General features: G+C 52.3%; 1 protein-coding gene across 1 annotated transcript in view; it reads left to right on the forward strand.

Annotated features, from left to right (window-relative positions):
• The first annotated feature begins 919 nt into the window (after window positions 1-919).
• lrp11 (low density lipoprotein receptor-related protein 11) overlaps window positions 920-20,849 on the forward strand; it is a 38,522-nt gene continuing 18,592 nt past the window's right edge. The window contains exons 1-3 of the mRNA XM_072504667.1: window positions 920-1,590; window positions 8,781-8,938; window positions 12,137-12,278. Coding sequence (XP_072360768.1) covers window positions 1,074-1,590; window positions 8,781-8,938; window positions 12,137-12,278 — 817 coding nt within the window. The 5' untranslated portion in view covers window positions 920-1,073. The remainder of the gene's footprint in view (window positions 1,591-8,780; window positions 8,939-12,136; window positions 12,279-20,849) is intronic.

The raw sequence follows: 20,849 nt of genomic DNA on the forward strand, positions 1-20,849 counted from the left end.
CCCTCCCCACCCCCCTCACGCCAACCCTCCCCCACCCCCCTCACGCCAACCCTCCCCCACCCCCCTCACGCCAACTCTCCCCCACCCCCCTCACGCCAACCCTCCCCCACCCCCCTCACGCCAACCCTCCCCCACGTCATCCCTCCCCAGCCCCCCCCATGTTAACCCTCCCCACGTGAACCCCTGTCCTACCACACCCTCCCTCTCCTGCCACACCCACACCCTCCCTCTCCTACCACACCCTCCCTCTCCTGCCACACCCACACCCTCCCTCTCCTACCACACCCTCCCTCTCCTGCCACACCCACACCCTCCCTCTCCTACCACACCCTCCCTCTCCTGCCACACCCACACCCTCCCTCTCCTACCACACCCTCCCTCTCCTGCCACACCCACACCCTCCCTCTCCTACCACACCCTCCCTCTCCTGCCACACCCACACCCTCCCTCTCCTACCACACCCTCCCTCTCCTGCCACACCCACACCCTCCCTCTCCTACCACACCCTCCCTCTCCTGCCACACCCTCCCTCTCCTGCCACACCCACACCCTCCCTCTCCTACCACACCCTCCCTCTCCCACGTCCACAACCCACCCTCGCCCAACCCACAACCCTTCTCCTCTGCCCACAAACCCCCCTCTCCGTCCCCCACTCCCTCCTTTCTTTCCTACCCCCAATTCCCTTCATTTCTCTCCTACCCTCACAACCCCCCCCCCCCCCCCCCCACTCTCCGAGCTCCGTGCCCTTCTATGTATCCTGTCCCCCGCAACGAGCCCCCTCCTTTCTCTCTTATTCCTCTCCTCCCCCCCCCCCTCCTACCCCTCTGCCCCAACTCCTTTATCCCCCTCCTCTCTCTCCTCACCACCCATTCTCCCCTATCGCCCCCTCCGGTCCTCCCTCTCTCCACTCTGATCCCTCCCTGTCCCTGGTCCCTCCCTCCTCCCATTCTCGATCAGTATCAGCCGCCCGGATTCCGGGGTTTAGTTGTGCGGCCGCCGCTCTGTCCCCCGGCCGCTCCTCACTCCTCGCTCCTCGCCATGAGCCGCTGAGGGCTGGCCCGGCGCTGGGAACCATGCCCGGAGCTTGGGCGCTGGCCTGCCGGCTGCTGGCGGCCTGCGTGTGGCTGCGGGCGGCGGTGACAGGTGCGGGGCCGCTGACGCTCAGCGAGTTCGGCCAGCAGCTGCGGAGGGCGGGCGGACGCTGGGGCCCGGAGGCCGGGGCCCGAACCGGGGCCTCGGGCCGCTGCGAGTCCGGCTTCAGCCTGATGCAGGACTACATCATCCGCACCCGGGACTCGCTGAGCGCCGGCGCCTCGTTCCTCAGCGCCCCGGCCGGCATCAGCAGCCCGGCCCAGTGCCTGCGGGCCTGCTGCACCTTCCCCAGCTGCACGGTGGCCGTGGTGGAGCGGCTCCGGGGCGGCCGCGGCCTGCAGCCCAGCGCCGACAACCCGGCCGACCTCAACTGCTACCTCTTCAACTGCACGTACCGAGGCCGCGACGTTTGCCACTTCTCCCCGCACCAGGGACACAGCAGCTTCTCCCGGACAGACAACGGCAGCCAGCAGCCGGAGGCCCGTCGCCATGGCAACCGTAAGGGCCGAGCCGCCTCCCTCAACTTCTTACAAATTGTCAGCAGCCGGCACCAGGATTTACCCGCACACAGGCTCAACATAACCCCCATCCCCCCCAATCCCCCATCCCAATCCCCCATCCCATCCCAATCCCAATCCCCCATCCCAACCCAATCCCAATCCCCCATCCCATCCCCAATCCCCCATCCCATCCCCAATCCCCCAACTCAACCCAACCCCAATCCCCCAACCCCATCCCAACCCCAATCACCCCATCCCAACCCATCCCCAATCCCCCAACCCAACCCAACCACAATCCCCCAACTCAACCCAACCGCAATCCCCCAACCCAACCCCAATCCCCCATCCCAACCCCAACCCCAATCCCCCATCCCAACCCCAATCCCAATCCCCCATCCCAACCCCAATCCAATCCCCCATCCCAACCCAATCCAATCCCCCATCCCAACCCAACCCCAATCCCAATCCCCCATCCCAACCCCAATCCCCCATCCCAACCCCAACCCCAATCCCCCATCCCAACCCAATCCCCCATCCCAACCCCAATCCCCCATCCCAACCCCAATCCCCCATCCCAACCCCCCATCCCAACCCCAATCCCAATCCCAATCCCCCATCCCCCCCAACCCAACCCCAATTCCCCATCCCAACCCAATCCCCCATCCCAACCCAACCCCAATCCCAATCCCCCATCCCCCCCAACCCAACCCCAATCCCCCATCCCAACCCAATCCCCCATCCCCCCCCAACCCCAATCCCCCATCCCAACCCAACCCCAATCCCAATCCCCCATCCCAACCCAACCCCAATCCCAATCCCCCATTCCAACCCAACCCCAATCCCCCATCCCAATCCCCCATCCTAACCCCAACCGCAATCCCCCATCCCAACCGCAATCCCCATCCCAACCCAATCCCAATCCCCCATCCCAACCCCAATCCCCCATCCCAATCCCCCATCCCATCCCAATCCCCCAACCCAACCCCAATTCCCCATCCCAACCCAATCCCCCAACCCAACCCCAATCCCAATCCCCCATCCCCCCCAACCCAACCCCAATCCCCCATCCCAACCCAATCCCAATCCCCCATCCCCCCCCCAACCCCAATCCCCCATCCCAACCCAACCCCAATCCCAATCCCCCATTCCAACCCAACCCCAAGCCCCCATCCCAATCCCAATCCCCCATCCCAACCGCAATCCCAATCCCCCATCCCAACCCCAACCACAATCCCCCATCCCAACCCAACCACAATCCCCCATCCCAACCCAACCGCAATCCCCCAACTCAACCCAACCACAATCCCCCAACTCAACCCAACCACAATCCCCCAACTCAATCCAACCGCAATCCCCCATCCCAACCCAACCACAATCCCCCATCCCAACCCAACCACAATCCCCCAACTCAACCCAACCACAATCCCCCAACTCAACCCAACCACAATCCCCCAACTCAACCCAACCACAATCCCCCAACTCAACCCAACCACAATCCCCCAACTCAACCCAACCACAATCCCCCAACTCAATCCAACCACAATCCCCCATCCCAACCCAACCACAATCCCCCATCCCAACCCAACCGCAATCCCCCAACTCAACCCAACCACAATCCCCCAACTCAACCCAACCACAATCCCCCAACTCAACCCAACCACAATCCCCCAACTCAACCCAACCGCAATCCCCCAACTCAACCCAACCACAATCCCCCAACTCAACCCAACCGCAATCCCCCAACTCAACCCAACCACAATCCCCCAACTCAACCCAACCACAATCCCCCAACTCAACCCAACCACAATCCCCCAACTCAACCCAACCACAATCCCCCAACTCAACCCAACCACAATCCCCCATCCCAACCCAACCACAATCCCCCAACTCAACCCAACCACAATCCCCCAACTCAACCCAACCACAATCCCCCATCCCAACCACAATCAGCCATGCCAACCGCAACACAATTCCCCAACACAATCCCCCATGCCAACCCCAACACAATCCCCCAACTCAACGCAACACAATCCCCGATCCCAACCCAACCACAATCCCCGAACTCAACCCTACACAATACCCCAACTCAACCCAACACAATCCCCCATCCCAACCACAATCAGCCATGCCAACCGCAACACAATTCCCCAACACAATCCCCCATGCCAACCCCAACACAATCCCCCATCCCAACCACAGTCAGCCATGCCAACCCCAACACAATTCCCCAACACAATCCCCCATGCCAACCCCAACACAATCCCCCAGCTCAACGCAACACAATCCCCGATCCCAACCCAACCACAATCCCCCAACCCAACCCCAACATAATACCCCATCCCAACCCCAACACAATCCCCCATCTCAACCCAACTCCGACACAATTCCACATCCCAACCCAACCCCAACACAGTCCCCCATTCCAACTCCACCCCAACTCAAACCCCCATCCCAACCCCTACACAATCCCCCATCCCAACCCCTACACAATCCCCCATCCCAACCTCAACACAATCCCCCATTCCAGCTCCACCCCAACACAATCCCCCATCCCAACCCCTACACAATACCCCATCCCAACCCCAACACAATAACCCATCCCAACACAAACCCCAATCCCAACCCAACCCCAACATAATACCCCATCCCAACCCAACCCCAACACAATCCCCCATCCCAACCCAACACAATTCCACATCCCAACACAATCCCCCATCCCAACCCCGACACAATTCCACATCCCAACCCCAACATAATACCCCATCCCAACCCAACCCCAACACAATCCCAACCCAACCCCAACATAATACCCCATCCCAACCCAACCCCAACACAATCCCCCATCTCAACCCAACTCCGACGCAATTCCACATCCCAACCCAACCCCAACACAGTCCCCCATTCAAACTCCATCCCAACCCACCCGAACACAATCCTCCATCCAACCCAGCCCCAACTCAATACCCCATCCCAGCCCATCCCAACCCACTCCAACACAATCCTCCATCCCAACCCAACCCCAACACAATACACCATTCCAACCCACCCCAACACAATCCTCCATCCCAACCCAACCCCAACACAATCCCCCATCCCAACACAGTCCTCCATCCCAACCCAACCCCAACACAATACACCATTCCAACCCACCCCAACACAATCCTCCATCCCAACCCAACCCCAACACAATCCCCCATCCCAACACAGTCCTCCATCCCAACCCCAACACAATACCCCATCCCACCCCACCCCAACACAATCCTCCATCGCAACCCAACCCCAACACAATCCTCCATCCCAACCCCAACACAATACCCCATCCCAACCCACTCCAACACAATCATCCATCCCAACACAATACCCCATCCCAGCCCACCCCAACACAATCCTCCATCCCAACCCAACCCCAACACAGTACCCCATCCCAACCTAACCCCAACACAAACCCCCAACCCAACACAGTCCTCCATCCCATCCCAACCCCAACACTATACCCCATCCCAACCGCAACACAATCCTCCATCCCAACCCAACCCCAACACAATTCCCCATCACAACCCCAATACCACCCCTTCAACCCAACCCCAACATAATCCCCCATCCCAACAAAACCCCCCATCCCAACCCCAACACAATCCCCCATCCCAACCCCAACACAATCCCCCATCCCAACCCCAACACAATCCCCCATCCCAACCCCAACACAATCCCCCATCCCAACCCCAACACAATCCCCCATCCCAACACAATCCTCCATCCCAACCCCAACACAATCCCCCATCCCAACACAATCCTCCATCCCAACCCCAACACAATCCCCCATCCCAACACAATCCTCCATCCCAACCCCAACACAATACCCCATCCCAACCCACTCCAACACAATCCTCCATCCCAAACCCAACACAATATCCCATCCCAACCCCAACACAATCCCCCAACCCAACCCCAACACAATCCCCCATCCCAACACAATCCTCCATCCCAACCCCAACACAATACCCCATCCCAACCCACTCCAACACAATCCTCCATCCCAAACCCAACACAATATCCCATCCCAACCCCAACACAATCCCCCAACCCAACCCCAACACAATCCCCCATCCCAACCCCAACACAATCCCCCATTCCAACTTCATCCCAACCCACCCCAACACAATCCTCCATCCAACCAAACCCCAGCACAATACCCCATCCCAACCCACCCCAACACAATCCCCCATCCCAACCCACCCCAACACAATACCCCATCCCAACCCACTCCAACACAATACCCCATCCCAACCCACCCCAACACAATCCTCCATCCAACCAAACCCCAGCACAATACCCCATCCCAACCCACCCCAACACAATACCCCATCCCAACCCACTCCAACACAATCCTCCATCCCAACCCCAACACAATACCCCATCCCAACCCAACCCCAACACAAACCCCCATCCCAACACAGTCCTCCATCCCAAACCAACCCTCCATCCCAACCCAACACAATACCCCATCCCAACCGCAACACAATCCTCCATCCCAACCCAACCCCAACACAATTCCCCATCACAACCCCAAAACCACCCCTTCAACCCAACCCCAACACAATTCCCCCATCCCAACGCCAACACAATCCCCCATCCCAACCCCAACACAATCCCCCAACAATCCCCCAACCGAACCCCAACACAATCCCCCATCCCAACCCCAACACAATCCCCCAACCCAACCCCAACACAATCCCCATCCCAACACAACCCCAGCCCCCTCTTCCGCCCCTGGATAATGGGGACCGTGACACGGTTCCTCCCCCTCAAACTATCTCGAACCCCTTTCAATAGGCTTGGACCCCCTCCCCATCAGCAGTTGGGGTTTCTGCCCTGGGCTCTGCTCTGCTGAGTCATGGTTCAAGGTGGCGGCGTAGCCGAGCACCTTCTGCCAGGTGCACCTTTGTGCGTGCCACCCTTAACCAGGTTAAATTTGGAGGGCAGAATGCCAAGGCTTAGACTTCGTAATTTGGGGTGATTGAGGGAGCTGAGAGTGTAGAGTCAAGAACAAGCCTTAGCCTTTTCTTGATACTCAATTGTCCATCAGAGCTCAATACCCCTGATGGAGAAGGGAGGTATAATGTAGGTTAACTATCTTCCACCATTCAATCCACCCCCCCCCCCCTGCAATCTGGAGGAATGGAGAAAAAGAGTAGGGAGTATAGTCCAACGGTTTGAAAAGCAAAAGGAGAAATTACTCCTTCGCCTTCATCATCATCAGAATAGCACCAGAATCTTTTACTTCACCCAAGAGGGCAGTCTGAATCTCAATTTCATTTCTCATCTGATAGATGTTATTTTCTAACAGTTCAGTACTCCTTCAAGTTCTGTATTAAAGTATGAAGTTAGATTTTGTGCTCGTGTCCCTGGAATGGAGTTCAAACGCCAGATTGATTTGGGAGCAAGAATGCTACCATGCGAAACACCTCACAACATGCCCCGCTTTTATAAGTATTTAGCACGTGCTCTTGTCATCTAAATCTATGCTGGGTCACTTGCTGTTTGTACTCTACATTAATGATTTAGATGTGAAAGTAGGAGATATGATCAGTAAGTTTACAGATGATGCAAAGGTTGGTGGTGTGGTAAATAGTGAGGATAGCCTGAGATTACAGGATGATATAGACAGGCTGGTCAGATGGTGCTGAACAGTGACAAATGAAGTACAGAGGGACCTTTGGGTGCGTGTCCATAGATCCCTGAAGACAGCAACACAGGTAGATGAGGTGGTTAAGAAGGCATATGGGATATTTGCCTTTATTAGAGACATGGGGCACAATTCTCCCAAGGGGAGACTAAATCCTGACGCTGGAATGAAAACCGGAGTGTTTCACTCCGGCGTCGGAGGCCGTTCCCAGCCCCCTATTCTCCCGCTCCCGGGGGGCACGGAGCGGCGCCGCGTCATTTACGCGCGCCGGGCCTGGCGCCGTGTAAATGACGTCACCTACGCATGCACGGATTGGCCGGCGCCAACCCGCGCATGCGCGGTTGCTGTCCTCTCCGCGGCCGCCCCGCAAGAAGATGGCGGATCGATCTTGCGGGGCAGCGGAGGAAAGGAGGTCCTCCTTCAGAGAGGCCGGCCCGCCGATCGGTGGGCACCGATCGCGGGCCAGACCCCTTTTGAGCCCCCCTCCTGGTGCAGGAACCCCCCTTCGCCCCCCCACAGGCCGCCCCTCCCCCCAGCGTTCCCGCGCTGTTCCCGCCGGCAGCGACCAGGTGTGGATGGCGCCGGCGGGAACCTGTCGTGTTGGGCAGGCCGCTCGGCCCATCCGGGCCGGAAAATCGGCGCTCGACCATAACCAACGGCAAGCGCCGATTCTCCCAGCGGCCAGCCATGATTAGCGCCGCTCCGGTTTGGGGGGGTGGGAGAATCGCGTGCGGGCGTCGGGACGGCGTGGCGGGACTCACGCGGCGCCGGGCGATTCTCCCACCCAGCGTTGGGGTGGGGGGGGGGGGGGGGGGGAGAATTCCGCCCATGGAATACAAAAGCAGAGGGTTTATGAAGAAGCTGTATAAAATGCTTCTTAGGCCGCAGCTGGAGTACTGTGTACAGTTCTCGTTGTCACAATATAGGAAGAAAGTGATTGCATTAGAGTGGGTGCAGAGGAGATTCACCAGGATGTTGCCAGGGCTGGAGCATTTCAGCTATGAAAAGAGGCTGGATAGGCTGGGGTTGCTTTCCTTGGAGCAGAGAAGGCTGAGGGAGAACATGATTGAGGTATACAAAATTAAAGGGGACACAAAATGGTAGATTGGAAGGAACATTTCCCCTCAGTGGAGGGGTCAGTAATCAGGGGGAGTGAAGGTAAGGGGCAGGAGCTTTGGAGGGAAAACCTTTTCACCCAGAGGATGGTGGGAATCTGGAACTCACTGCCTGAAAGGATGGTTGAGAAAGGAATCCTCACAGCATTTAAGAAGCATTTAGATGGGCACTTGTAAAGCCATAGCATACAAGGCTACGGACCAAGTGCTGGAAAATGGGATTAGAATAGATAGGTACTTGATGGCTGGCGGAGACACAATGTGCCGAAGGGCCTCTTTCTGTGCTGTAAAATTCTTTAACTCTGAAGTGCTGACTCTATGAGGCATCGGTGAGGTGATCTCATTTCTATATGGCCATTTGTTTGCCATTTGTTTGTTCTGGTGCAGGAAATGATGAAGCCCCCCACTGTGATGCAGGCCAGGACGTGGTCTTGCTACTGCCCACTGACTGGGTGCTGCTGGATGGAAGAGGCAGTGCTGACGATCAGGGAATTGTCCGATATGAATGGACCTTAATACAAGGAGATCCATTGGTTGATATGAAGGTAACTGATTTCTGAGATAACATGTCTGGTTTCTCCCCACCAGTCTCTGCTGCATTCTCCCTGCAGCCCCTTGCGAATGAAAGGGCTGAGGGCACATCTACATAGAACCAGAGTTAACAGCACCAATCTCCTTCCCCAAATGAAACCTGTTGTAATGCAAGTTATTATGGTCTGGCCATGTATCAACAAACCCGTATGAGATGAAAACAGAAAAAGTTAGAAATCGCAAGTCAGTCAGCATTGTGGAGAAAGAAACAGTTAATGTTTCTGATCGGGGCGGCGGAGTGGTTAGCACTGCTGTCTCACGGCGCTGAGGTCCCAGGTTCGGTCCCGGCCCGGGGACACTGTCAGTGTGAAGTTTGCACATTTTCCCCATGTCTGCGTGGGTCTCACCCCACAACCCGAAGATATGCAGGGTAGGTGGATTGGCCACGCTACATTGCCCCTTGATTGGAAAAAAAAGAATTGGTAATCTAAATTTATAAAAAAGAAAAAAAATGTTTCTGGTCAATGTCCTATCATCAGAATCCCTGTGAGGGTGCCCGAGTGATTAAAGTGTCCCAAGAGCTCAGGTTTGTATCTTCGTCTGATCATGTTTGTGAGAATGAATATCTGAAACTAGAATCCCATTGATAATTCTGTTGAGGATACTGTTCGGGGTCTATCTGTAATCTTCATCCTGCTTTTGCATTAAAATTTTGGGATTGTAACTTCATAGCTTAATAATCCTTGCAGTATTTCCCCAGAACCTGGAACTTGCACAGGTGCTGGAAATTTAGAATTTTCCCAGTGCCTAGAATTTTAAATCTGCCCAGTGCCCGGGAGAAACGTGTAGTTCTCTCCAGGCAGAAATGATAGTGTAGCACACAAACTGCTTTCCAGTGTAATTTGCTTACAGTGAAGCAAATATCTCCTTCCTCCCTAGAATTTCACATTCAGCTGGGCATCAATGCAGCCTCACTAGCTTGTTCTCTGTTCCCTCTTTGCTTGTTGTTACAGTGACACTCTGTAACTTGTACGCTGTTTTTGTATGGGATGTGAAGGACAAAGAAGTCAATATTGGAGCACCAGGCCCAATAAATAATCTGCTGGCAGCTTGCTGTGTGAGATAAGAAGCTCACAAACTTGCTTTGTGACCATGCCAGACAGGCATCATTTTTCCTCACTGAATTATTTTATGCTAACTTACCTGAATTTAAAGACAGGAACTTGGATGAAACAGAACGGCTGAAACATGATATTAGAAAATGGTAATTCATTCTTCAAACATAGTGTCACTTCGTTGCTCTTCTCAGTCTTACTTGCCTCTTGCCTGTAATGGCTCCACCCTTACTCTATCTTCAATCTATTGCCGTTCTAGACACCATGATCTCAGTTGGCTCTCCCGCATCTCTTTTACCAATCAAGCTCAGGTTTTCCTTTGTGTTCTTTTTCTCCTCCTCTACGACAGCTGCTTTCAACTCCCCATGGACTCTGTCCAGCATCTAGGCAGGTTACGAGGTAAAGGATGTCATTTGATGGGGCGTTCAAATATTTTACCTCTCCCTCTGTCACAACCTTTAATTTATTGATTACTATTCTGGTCAGTGCTTCTCTGAACCTCCTCTTGTAACACTCCCTTTTAAACTCCAAAATGCTATCCTACGTACACGTCCTCCTCCCTACATTCTCACTCTGGGCCTTGATGCCACTCTGCTAATTTCCACTCTGCATTTCTATGTTGTATATAAAACTGTGACTGGTTTTTACTAGCTAATGTGGAGTATATTTCCTGCTTTCACACTGTGATCAGAAAACCTCTGTGTGGTTGTTGCACAATATGTCAGTTAATATGAAAGTAATGCAAAGTTCATGTCAGGTTTTATGTTGTAGTGACTTTAGTTCAGCTCTTAATCATTAAAAATCATCCGTATTGCAGTGTGATTATCAGTCTTAAATCTAAAATGCACATGAAGTAATGACACGTTCCAAAACTAATAGAAACAAACAGCAAACTCGCCACAAAACACTTGAAGGAGAATGCAGTGCACCCTAATCTGCTAACAAGGCAAAGTATTAAGTTGTGTTTTACTTACCATTGTCATGGCTTGAGTCAGAAGGTTCAAGTCCCAGCCCCAGGAATATTAGCACAAAATCTAGGCTGATGCTCCTAGGGAGTTCTGGCTTTCGGATTGAGATGTTAAACCAATATCCCATCTGCCCCTTCAGTTGGATGTAAACATAATTGGCAGAAGGGTTAGAAGGTAGTTGAGAAATGTTTTTACCCACAGGGTGGGAGGATCTGAAACTCAGTGCCGAAAAGGTGACCGAAGATCTCATACATTCTGAAACTACTTGGAATTGCACTTGAAGTGGGGCAGCACTGTAGCACAAGTGGATAACACTGTGGCTTCACAGCGCCAGGGTCCCAGGTTCGATTCCCCGCTGGGTCACTGTCTGTGCGGAGTCTGCACGTTCTCCCCGTGTCTGCGTGGGTTTCCTCCGGGTGCTCCGGTTTCCTCACACAGTCCAAAGAAGTGCAGTATAGGTGGATTGGCCATGCTAAATTGCCCTTAGTGACCCAAACAAAACAAAAAAAGGTTAGGAAGGGTTATTGGGTTATGGGGATAGGGTGGAAGTGAGGGCTCCTGTGGGTCGGTGCAGACCCGATGGGCCGAATGGCCTTTTTCTGCACTGTAGGTTCTATGTTCTAAGTGCCAAAAAACTACAAGGCCACCGGCCAAGTGTAGAAAAGTGGAATTAGGCTGAATAGCTCGTTTTCAGCTAGCAAAGACACAGTGGACTGATTGGCCTTCTGATGTGCCATAGCTTTCTGTTTTACCATACTGAAAACATTCTATAGGGCAGGGGACTCATTTTAACATCTCACCTGAGAGCCTGGATCTCTAACAAGGGAGCAATACCCTTCAGTACAGAGGCTATCCACCAGTCTCTGACCTGCAACTAAGCACCACCATTGCTCTGGCTAAAACTACCACTCAGATTCATTTATCAACATGAGATTTACACAGGAACAAACATAATATAATTTTCAACCTGAACTATTGTTCTTGAGGATTGAACTCGAAACCTTCTGACTCAGAGGTTAATGTACTACCTTCAAGCCACAGCTGACATGTTATATTAATTGCACACTTCAATATGTGTTATAGTTAAGATTTAAGAACCTTGTTTGAATATATTTTTATCACATTTTAGTCTCCGCAGCCTGGCATGTTGAAATTAAGTGGTTTACGAGAGGGCGTGTATGTGATTCAGTTGTCGGTCACTGATACGATTGGACAAAAGAGCGATGACAATGTCACCATCACTGTGATGCCAGCAAAGCACCAAACAACAGGTCAGTTCTCCTGTGAGTTGACATGATGCCCATGGTGCTGAGTGACATCCAGCTCATTCCTTGCTGCTTTGTAAAGCGTTCGGGAACAGATGCTGGCCTGTCAACCCTCAAGTCTATTCTAGCATTCAATTAAATCATGAATTTTCTGTATCTTCACTCCATTTTCCCACCTTGGTCCCATAGCCTAACAATCATAGAATCATAGAATTTTACAGTGCAGAAGGGGGCCATTCAGCCCATCGTGTCTGCACCGGCCCTTGGAAAGAGCACCCTACATAAGCCCCACGCCTCCACCCTATGCCCTTTATCCCCGTAACCCCACCTAACCTTTTTGGACACTAAGGGCAATTGAGAATGGCCAATCTGTCCATCTCCATTTTAAAATTTTCAATTGAACAACCATCCACTACCTTTTTGGGAGAGAGAGTTCTACGTTTTCACTATTCTTTGTTTAAAGACGTACTTCACAATATTACCCTTCAACAGCCTATCTCGAATTCTCATATTATGCATCCTTGTTATCATTCCCCTCAGCAAAGTAAATTGGGCGTGATTTGACCAAATGGCAACAAGTCCTAAAGCGAGCGGGTTCAGCCGTGTGTTTCCCGGCGCTCGCAGCACCGAGAAACATCCTGTTATGTAACGCTCCCCCGGTTAGATAGGGGGCCTCAGTGGGGAATACGCGGCCAAGGCCGCACATAGCCCTGTTTTTTGCACTGAGGGGCTCCGCTCACCAGAACCTCTCAGTGTAGCGAGAGATAGGGATGCCATTTTTAAATAGTGTCCGGATCTCTGGAGCCCGCACCACAACCCTTGACCCATCCCCATCCCCCCCCCCCCCCCCCCAAGGCCCAAACTCACTATGAGGAGGTGCCTGGGTCCCCACAACCCCCCAACATCTGCACAGGGCACCCCCGGCTCAATTGCCGCCATGCAAAAAATGCCAGCTTGGCACCTTGGCAGTCCCAACCTGGTACCCTGGCAGTACGCCTGCCAGCTGACGGTGCCACCTGGACACCTTACGCAGAGGGCAAGCACCTGGGGGCCTCCAATTCCCCTGGTAGATCCCCATGAGTCCCGTTTGTGGAGGCTAGTACTGAACAGCGCTCGCCTGAGGCGAAGGGGTTAGATCCCAATGCCTCGGGTGCCTCAGGAAACTGCATATTAAAGTGAGATCGGCTGTCTCGCTCTATGCACATTTGCCAAAAAGTGATCCCGCTCACAATGAGTGGGATTCACTTTGCAACGACTCGGAAGATCATGTTAGATCGCGAGGCAAGCCTGGTAGATCCCAGGAGTGGGATCTCCCGGCTTCTGCTAGCCACGTTGTGCCGCGGCGAGCTGCCATTCAGGCGCAACGTGGCCATTCAGTGGCGCCCATCGTCTCTATCTACCCTATTAACTCCTTCAAGCATCTTTTTTTTTTAAGACATTTTATCCCAAACACAATCAATAACATCAATTCGAATCCAATCAAAACAAAGTAGTTTGTGCATTTGTCCGCATTTAGTCCCCCCCCACCCCCCCGTCCCCCTCCTCCGCCATGATGGATGAACAGCTCAAATATTTCCATGAACGTCCTCCACCGTACCTTAAAGCCCTCTTCTGACCACTTTAAGACTAATTTGATCTTCTCCAACTACAGAAACTCGTATAAATCCCCCAGCCAAGCTGCAACCCCTGGTGACGTAGCCAATTTCAATACAAAAGAATCCCTCGCCGGGCAATCAGTGAGGTTAAGGCCATGACATCGGCCCCTTCCCCTCCAGCAGCTCCGGCACCTTCAACACCCCAAAGATCGCTACCATAGGCTCCGATTCACCTCCACCCTACTACCCTCAGTAGAGTCTCGAACACCACCACCCAGTAGCTCCCCAATCCCTCACACCCCCAGAACACAGCATGATTCACCAGTCCCCACCCACGCTGCTCACATTAATCTGCTGCCCCGGGGAAAAAAACACTCATCCGAGCCCCATGTACCACTTTAAATTGTATCAAACTCATTCTTGCACAGGAGAAGGTTGAGTTCACTCGCCGCATTATCTCAGACCAGAGTCCTCATTCTATCTCCGTCTCCAATTCCTCCTCCCACTTACATTTGATCCTTTTCACTAATGCCTTGCCCTGCTCTCCCAACCACCACATATATATATATATATTATATACAGCCCTCCCCCACCTCTTCTGAGAGCAGCATTTTCTCCAGCAGCGTGTACTCCAGTAATTGGGGGAACGAAGGCAGCTCCTTTTGTGCATCTGCCAGTACCTGAACTCACTCCCCCTTGGTACCTCAAACCTCTCCTGCAGTTCCTCCAGCCCTGCAAACTTCCCCTCCAAGAACATATCCCTAACCCACACCATCCTCCCTCTCTCCACTGCCTATACATCTCATTCACCCATATCATCACCACCCCCCCCCCCCCGGCTTAAACCTATGATCCCCACTTGATCCCCACACAGTGGCGTTAACATTGACATGTGTACCAATTTAGAGTGCCTCTTCAACTGATTCAAGATCTATTAGTCGTCTCCACCACCAGACTTGAGCCCTCAAACACGAGCTCTTACAGGACTCCTTCTCCAGCCTGATCCACTCACCTACCCCCAACGCCATTGCCTCACCCTCTCCACATTCGCTACCCAATAGTAGCGCATTAGGCTTGGGAGCACCAACCCCCCTCCTTGCCTCTGCCAATGCGACAGAGCCCTCTTCACCCTCATCACTTTCCTCGCCCACACAAATTCCGAGATTATCTCATCCATCTTGCGGAAAAAGACTCTGTGGAGAAAAATCGGGAGGGATTGAAACACAAGCAGAAAGCTTAGCAACACATTCATCTTAACCACCTGCACCCTCCCCGTAAATGCCACGCAGAATGCATCCCACCTCTTAAGATCGCCCTTGACCTCCTTCACCTGCCCCGTCAGGTTCCACGTGTGCATCGTGGCCCACTCATGGGTTACCTTGATCCCCAGATAGCGAAATCACTCCCTTGCCACCTTAAATGGCAGATGCCACCTTAAATGGCAGAGCCCCCAGGTTCGCGCGCGCCCCCCCCCCCCCCACCCGCCCTGTCGCATTCACCGGATCACCTCACGTTTCCCTACATTTAATTTATAACCCGAGAAGAGGCCCCAAACCTCCAACAAACCCATAATTCTACCCATACTCTCCAGTGGGTCCGACACAAACAGCAGCAGATCGTCCATATAGAGCGATACCCAGTGCTCCCTGCCCCCACTCACAACACCAGCCGCTCAGCCGAGGCCCGGAGGGCCATGTCAATGGCTCAATCATCAATGCGAATAACAACGGCATCAGCGGGCACCCTGCATCGTACCCCTATACAACCCAAAATACCCCAAGCGCGTCTCATTTGTTCGCACACTTGCCATGGGAGATGCATACAGCAATTGGACCCACCAGAAACCCAAACCTATCCAAAATCGCTAACACATACCACCCGGCCATGGACACTATCACCTCCAGCACTTGCCCCCAACGGAGTTATAATTACATTTAACAATCTCCTAATATTATTAGAGAGCTGCCTCACCTTCACAAAACCCGTTTGGTCCTCCGAGACCAACGCCGGCACGCACCCGTCAAGCCTACATTCTAGCACCTTAGCCACGTCCGTATTCAGTAGTGAAATGTGCCTGTAGGACCCACACTCCACATTGACCAAAACCACTGACGTCCCCACTAGCACCCCACTCATTTATATAAATCTTGCCCCCCCCCCCCCCCCCCGGCCAGGTCCCGCACCTCCCTGGCCCCCGTAAACCCCATTTCCTTGCTCAACAAAATGACCACCCCCCCCCCCCCCCCCTGACTTCGAATTAACCCCGATTGAAACCCTTGGCCCACCCATCCTTTCCTCAACCTCATCTGATCTTTCACCCGGAGATGTGTCTCTTGCAAGAAAATCACCTCTGCTCTCAAACTCTTCAGCTGTGCAAACAACTGGGACCATTTCATCGGCTCATTTAGCCCGCGGACGTTCCAAGTCACAAGTCTCACTGGAGGCTGCCGCCTTCCCTTCCTAGTGTCCGCCATCATCACCCTTAGGCTCCGCCCTCCCATCCCCATCCTGAATCCGGCCCACCCAAGATGGCCCCCTACCCCCTCCATGACCAAACTCATCCTCCATAACTGCCACATCGCGCCCCCCCACTGGCTACCCACCACAGCCTCTCTGCCCTCCCACCCGCCGTCGCCCACTTCATTTCCATTCACTAGCGTTTCTTGCTAGCGTGCGACTCGCACCCGAAAGCCCCCTCCAATGACCCAGCACTTTCCCTCTCACACCCCACGATTAAATTTCCATACACAAATTCCAACGTGCAAAAAGCACAAAACTACAGTAAAAAATACCAACAAGCCCACAAAAAATATCAAAAAAGCAAATATTAAAAACACCACAAAAAAATCCCAAAAAGGTTTTGGGGGGAGGGCACAAGGGGAGCTTACAATAACAGTAAAACAACTTTTGCAGAGATAATTCCTCCACCAAAGCCACCCTTCAGCTCTCCCCCAACATATGCTCCTTCATAAAGTCATTCGTCTCTTCCAGCGTCCCAAAATAATATTCTAGTTCCTCCTAAATTACCCACAGTCTGGCCGGGTACAACACCCTAAACCGAATCTTGCACTGATACAATGCTGCTTTCACTTTGTTGAACCCCTGGCCAGCTCCGCTCCGATGTCTTGGTCGATCCTAATTCATTTCCTTCCCATTCACAGTCCCGCCGTGTCCCGGCCCACCTCAAGGTCTTTTCCTTGTCCTGGAACTTATACATCCACACAATCACTGCCTGTGGCGGCTCCCCTGCTCTCGGCTTCTGCCTCAGGAACCTATGGTCCCGATCCACCTCCGGGGACTTGTCCAACACCTTCTCCGCCAACCTGGCCAGCATCCTCGCAACGTGGCTCATTTCACACGTTCCCGTCACTCCCTCCGGCAGGCCCACAATCCGCACATTTTGCTGCCCGGACTTATTCTCCTGGTCCTCCACCTTCGCCGCAGCGACTCACATGTCCCCAGGATCGCCATCTCTGCCTCCAACGACACAATACGGTCACTCTGGTCGGACACCTCCTTTTTTTCTACCTCCTGGATCATCGCCTCCTGCATCTCGAGGCTCTTATCCATCCATTCCAGGGTCCTGCGAAGAGGTGCCACTGCCCCCGTAATCCCCTTTGACCAGTCGTTCTGCATTTCCTTTCGTTGCTGCAGAAATTCCTCCTTGATGAAACTCATCAACTGCTCCATTTGCAGTTTTCCAACCAGTGACAACCCTTCCCGCTCTGCCATTTTTGTGATTGATGCTGCGCCACGTGCCTCCTCCAACTCTTTCGCCAGGTCTTTCACAGTTTTCTGCCGAGTTTGATAACCCGAAAACATGTCCATCCTGAGGAGAGCCTCTCCCCCTACACTCTCCGCACTGCTTTTCTGCCAAAACTACCCAAAACTCAGGCAAAATGCCTTCAAGCAGGAGCCGCCCGTGTACGACCACGCACTCCATGGCCGCCACCAAAAGGCTCCTTTAATTATCTTAACTACTTCAATTAGCTCATCCTTAATCTTCTCTACTCAAGGAATGACAAGCTTAGTCTGTGCAACCTTTCTTCATAATTTAGCCCTTTTAATCTTTGTAAATTCTAGTGAATCTGCGCTGCATCCCCTCCAAGCCCGACTTGCACATTCCAAATATTTGTTTAACATACGGTGACTACAACCCTCTGTACTCTAATCTTCTTGTGGTAAAGGCAAACATTCAATTAACCTTTTGAATTATTTTGATATCTTCACAGGCAAGGTGAAAATATTTGTGAAGTACATTTATAAAAAGCAGCCGAATTCCCTTGTTTGTAATACTGAAGTGTTCAAAAAGTCAGACCTCCAACAGCCTACAAACGAGGTTTTCCTTCCTGACTTTGTAGTCTTAAGACGGTACTGCCCCCAGACACTGGAAGAATTTAGTGCATACGGTGCCTCTGCTCATGGTTCGTCAATCAGCTAAAGTTGCAGACTGAGGCCAGGAAAGAAACAGAGGGAAACAGAAATCCCACAACCAGCTGTAGGGTATTGTACAGTTCATTCGTTGTTAGAGCCCATAGGTTCTCCTAACACTAGGGGCACGACAGGAATGTGAACAAATGTGAAAAGGGATGGTGAGGTCCTATTGCCCAGGAATCTTTAGGCAATGGGCAACCTACTGGTTGAATTTAAGTGGTGTGTGTTTGGCTCATGATTTTCTGGCCGGTACCTTCGAACCTACCTTCATTGAAGTAATTGTTGTCTGTCCTTAGTTAAGGTTACGTTAAACTTTTCAGGAATCCCCATGTGAATTCATCTTGAATTAGATAAGTCTCCTGTGAGTTACTAGGGCGGGGGTAGGAATTCATAGATGTACTTTAAAAAAATATATAGATGAGGGGGGGAAAAGACGGACTGTCAAGAATAATCCAATCATGGAGATGTCAGATGACCAATGGTTGGAAGTTGGTCATGTGATAACTTCCAGAATGTATCCATCCCATCAAGGTTTGTCACCTTATCCCTAGTTGCCTCCGGAAGGATAGACTTGGGCTTTCTCCTTCAATCACAATAGTCTTTTGTGGTTCTTTTGCTGGGGATGGAACAGATCAATTGCATCCAACCTTAAGTGATGTGTGACAAATCAATGCTCGGGCCACTTCCCAGTTTACCCTGAATTTGAAAAGGTCTCACTGCACTTTGCCTTCCAAGGTTGCAACTAGAAGAAAACTGCAAGTCAAGCAGCTTGAAGCACAGCAGTAGGTTGCAGATCTGGCTTCTCAGAATTTCCCCTTCCCCACCACCACATCTACTGTGAACTTAAACCTATGTTGCCTGGGCCTGAATGGCTGTTTACTCTAGGCATTCTCCTGGCCTTTGATGGCTTTCAACAATACAGAAGGTGATGGTTTTAAACTATGGGCATGATTTTGTGGCCGCGTTGCGCTCGAGCAAGAGCACAATGTGACTGGTAGATCCCAGGAGAAACCTCTCGCAGGCTTCCCGGCAGCAGGATCTACCCAAGTCCCGCAAGGGATCGGAATCTGAAGCACACCCAAAAGGGGTGTGGCCAAATGGCACACACCTAAGTAGATTTTAAACCTACTTCGGCTGCTTACCCGGGATCTACCGGCCTCCCCAGGGAGGCAGGCAGCCGGGTACCGTTCAGTGATCGTCCACACAAATGTGGACCAGGTGGAACGGCACCCGTGGGGTCTCCTGGGCCATCGGAGACACCTGGGTGGTCAAGGATAGTGCAGGGTGGCTCCTTGGCCTTCCCCCAGAATGTGGGCACCTTGGCACTGCCCAGCTGGCACTGCCAAGGTGTCTGGGTGGCAGTACCAAGCTGTCAGGAGCACTGCATGGGTGGCAGTGCAAAGGGTCGTGCCCATGGGGGGCCATGCCCATGAAAGGAGGATGGAGGGGTGTTTGAAGGGTGGTGGGTGCAGGATAGGTAAGTAGGGGCCTCTGGAAGGTTGGGGGGTGACCGGTGGTGGTCCTGGGGTTGGGGGTTTGTGACCTTTAAGGGGGTTGGGGTGCCTGAAGAGGGGGGACTCCCAGGGACCCCATAGCGGGATGTCCTTACTTGAGGGGGAGGGGGGTTGTGAGGTAATACCCATGTGTGGGGGACCCACAAGCTCACTCAAAGATCTGGGCACCATTTCAAACTGGTAGTCCGATCTCCGAGTTGAGCTCCCCAGTGATGAAAAAAATTTGAAGTGTTGGATAAACCGGTGAGAAACTCCCCAGGGCCCAAAAAAGTGACTAAGTGTTGTTTGATACCGGTGGGGAACTCGCCCAATCCCCAGAAAAACCCGCCACAAATGAACTTAAAGATATTTCCATTAAATTCCGCCCACATATGTACTGATCTATATGGGAAATTGAGTAGTCAGCTGTAGTTTGCATGTTGTTCTTTATTGCTGTGTATGTGTTACATATGTCAATGCTTGTTTAACATCTGCTTGTTACTGTTCTACGAGTTGTGTATGTTGTCTTCATATTGTTTTGCAGCTTGTGTATGTTGCTGTATATAGTTGCGTGGGGTGTGCATTTCTTTTTTTGCTTGAGTAAGTATTTTGTTCCATGTAGCTGTGCATTTTGTGTTGTCCTGTGTTACTGTAACTATAAATTATTGTACACTGTGTGTTTATTGCATTTATGTATTTCTGTGTGTCTGTTTGTGTGTTCATGCGTGTGGCTGTGTCATATATGGTTTAATCTTTGTGTTCTGATCTACACTGATTCTGCAGAATACTGCTGGTACTTTCTAATTCAACGAGCATTTTGGGTTATTTTTCGTTTTTTACCTGGGCAATGAGCTGGCATTGTGTTAATCCGTTGTCAGCCTTGTACTTACTGCACGTCTGTGTCTCAGCCTAATACACTCCCACTCACTCTCTCAAACTCACTCACATTTGTCATTATCCTCTCTCACCTGTGTTCACTCTTAACTCCTCCATTCTTCTTCTCATACACCTCTTTCGCATGGTGTCAGAAACATTCACTTACGCTCACCCTCTCC

Source organism: Scyliorhinus torazame, chromosome 1, assembly GCF_047496885.1.
Source record: "Scyliorhinus torazame isolate Kashiwa2021f chromosome 1, sScyTor2.1, whole genome shotgun sequence".
Classification (NCBI taxonomy): Eukaryota; Metazoa; Chordata; class Chondrichthyes; order Carcharhiniformes; family Scyliorhinidae; genus Scyliorhinus; species Scyliorhinus torazame.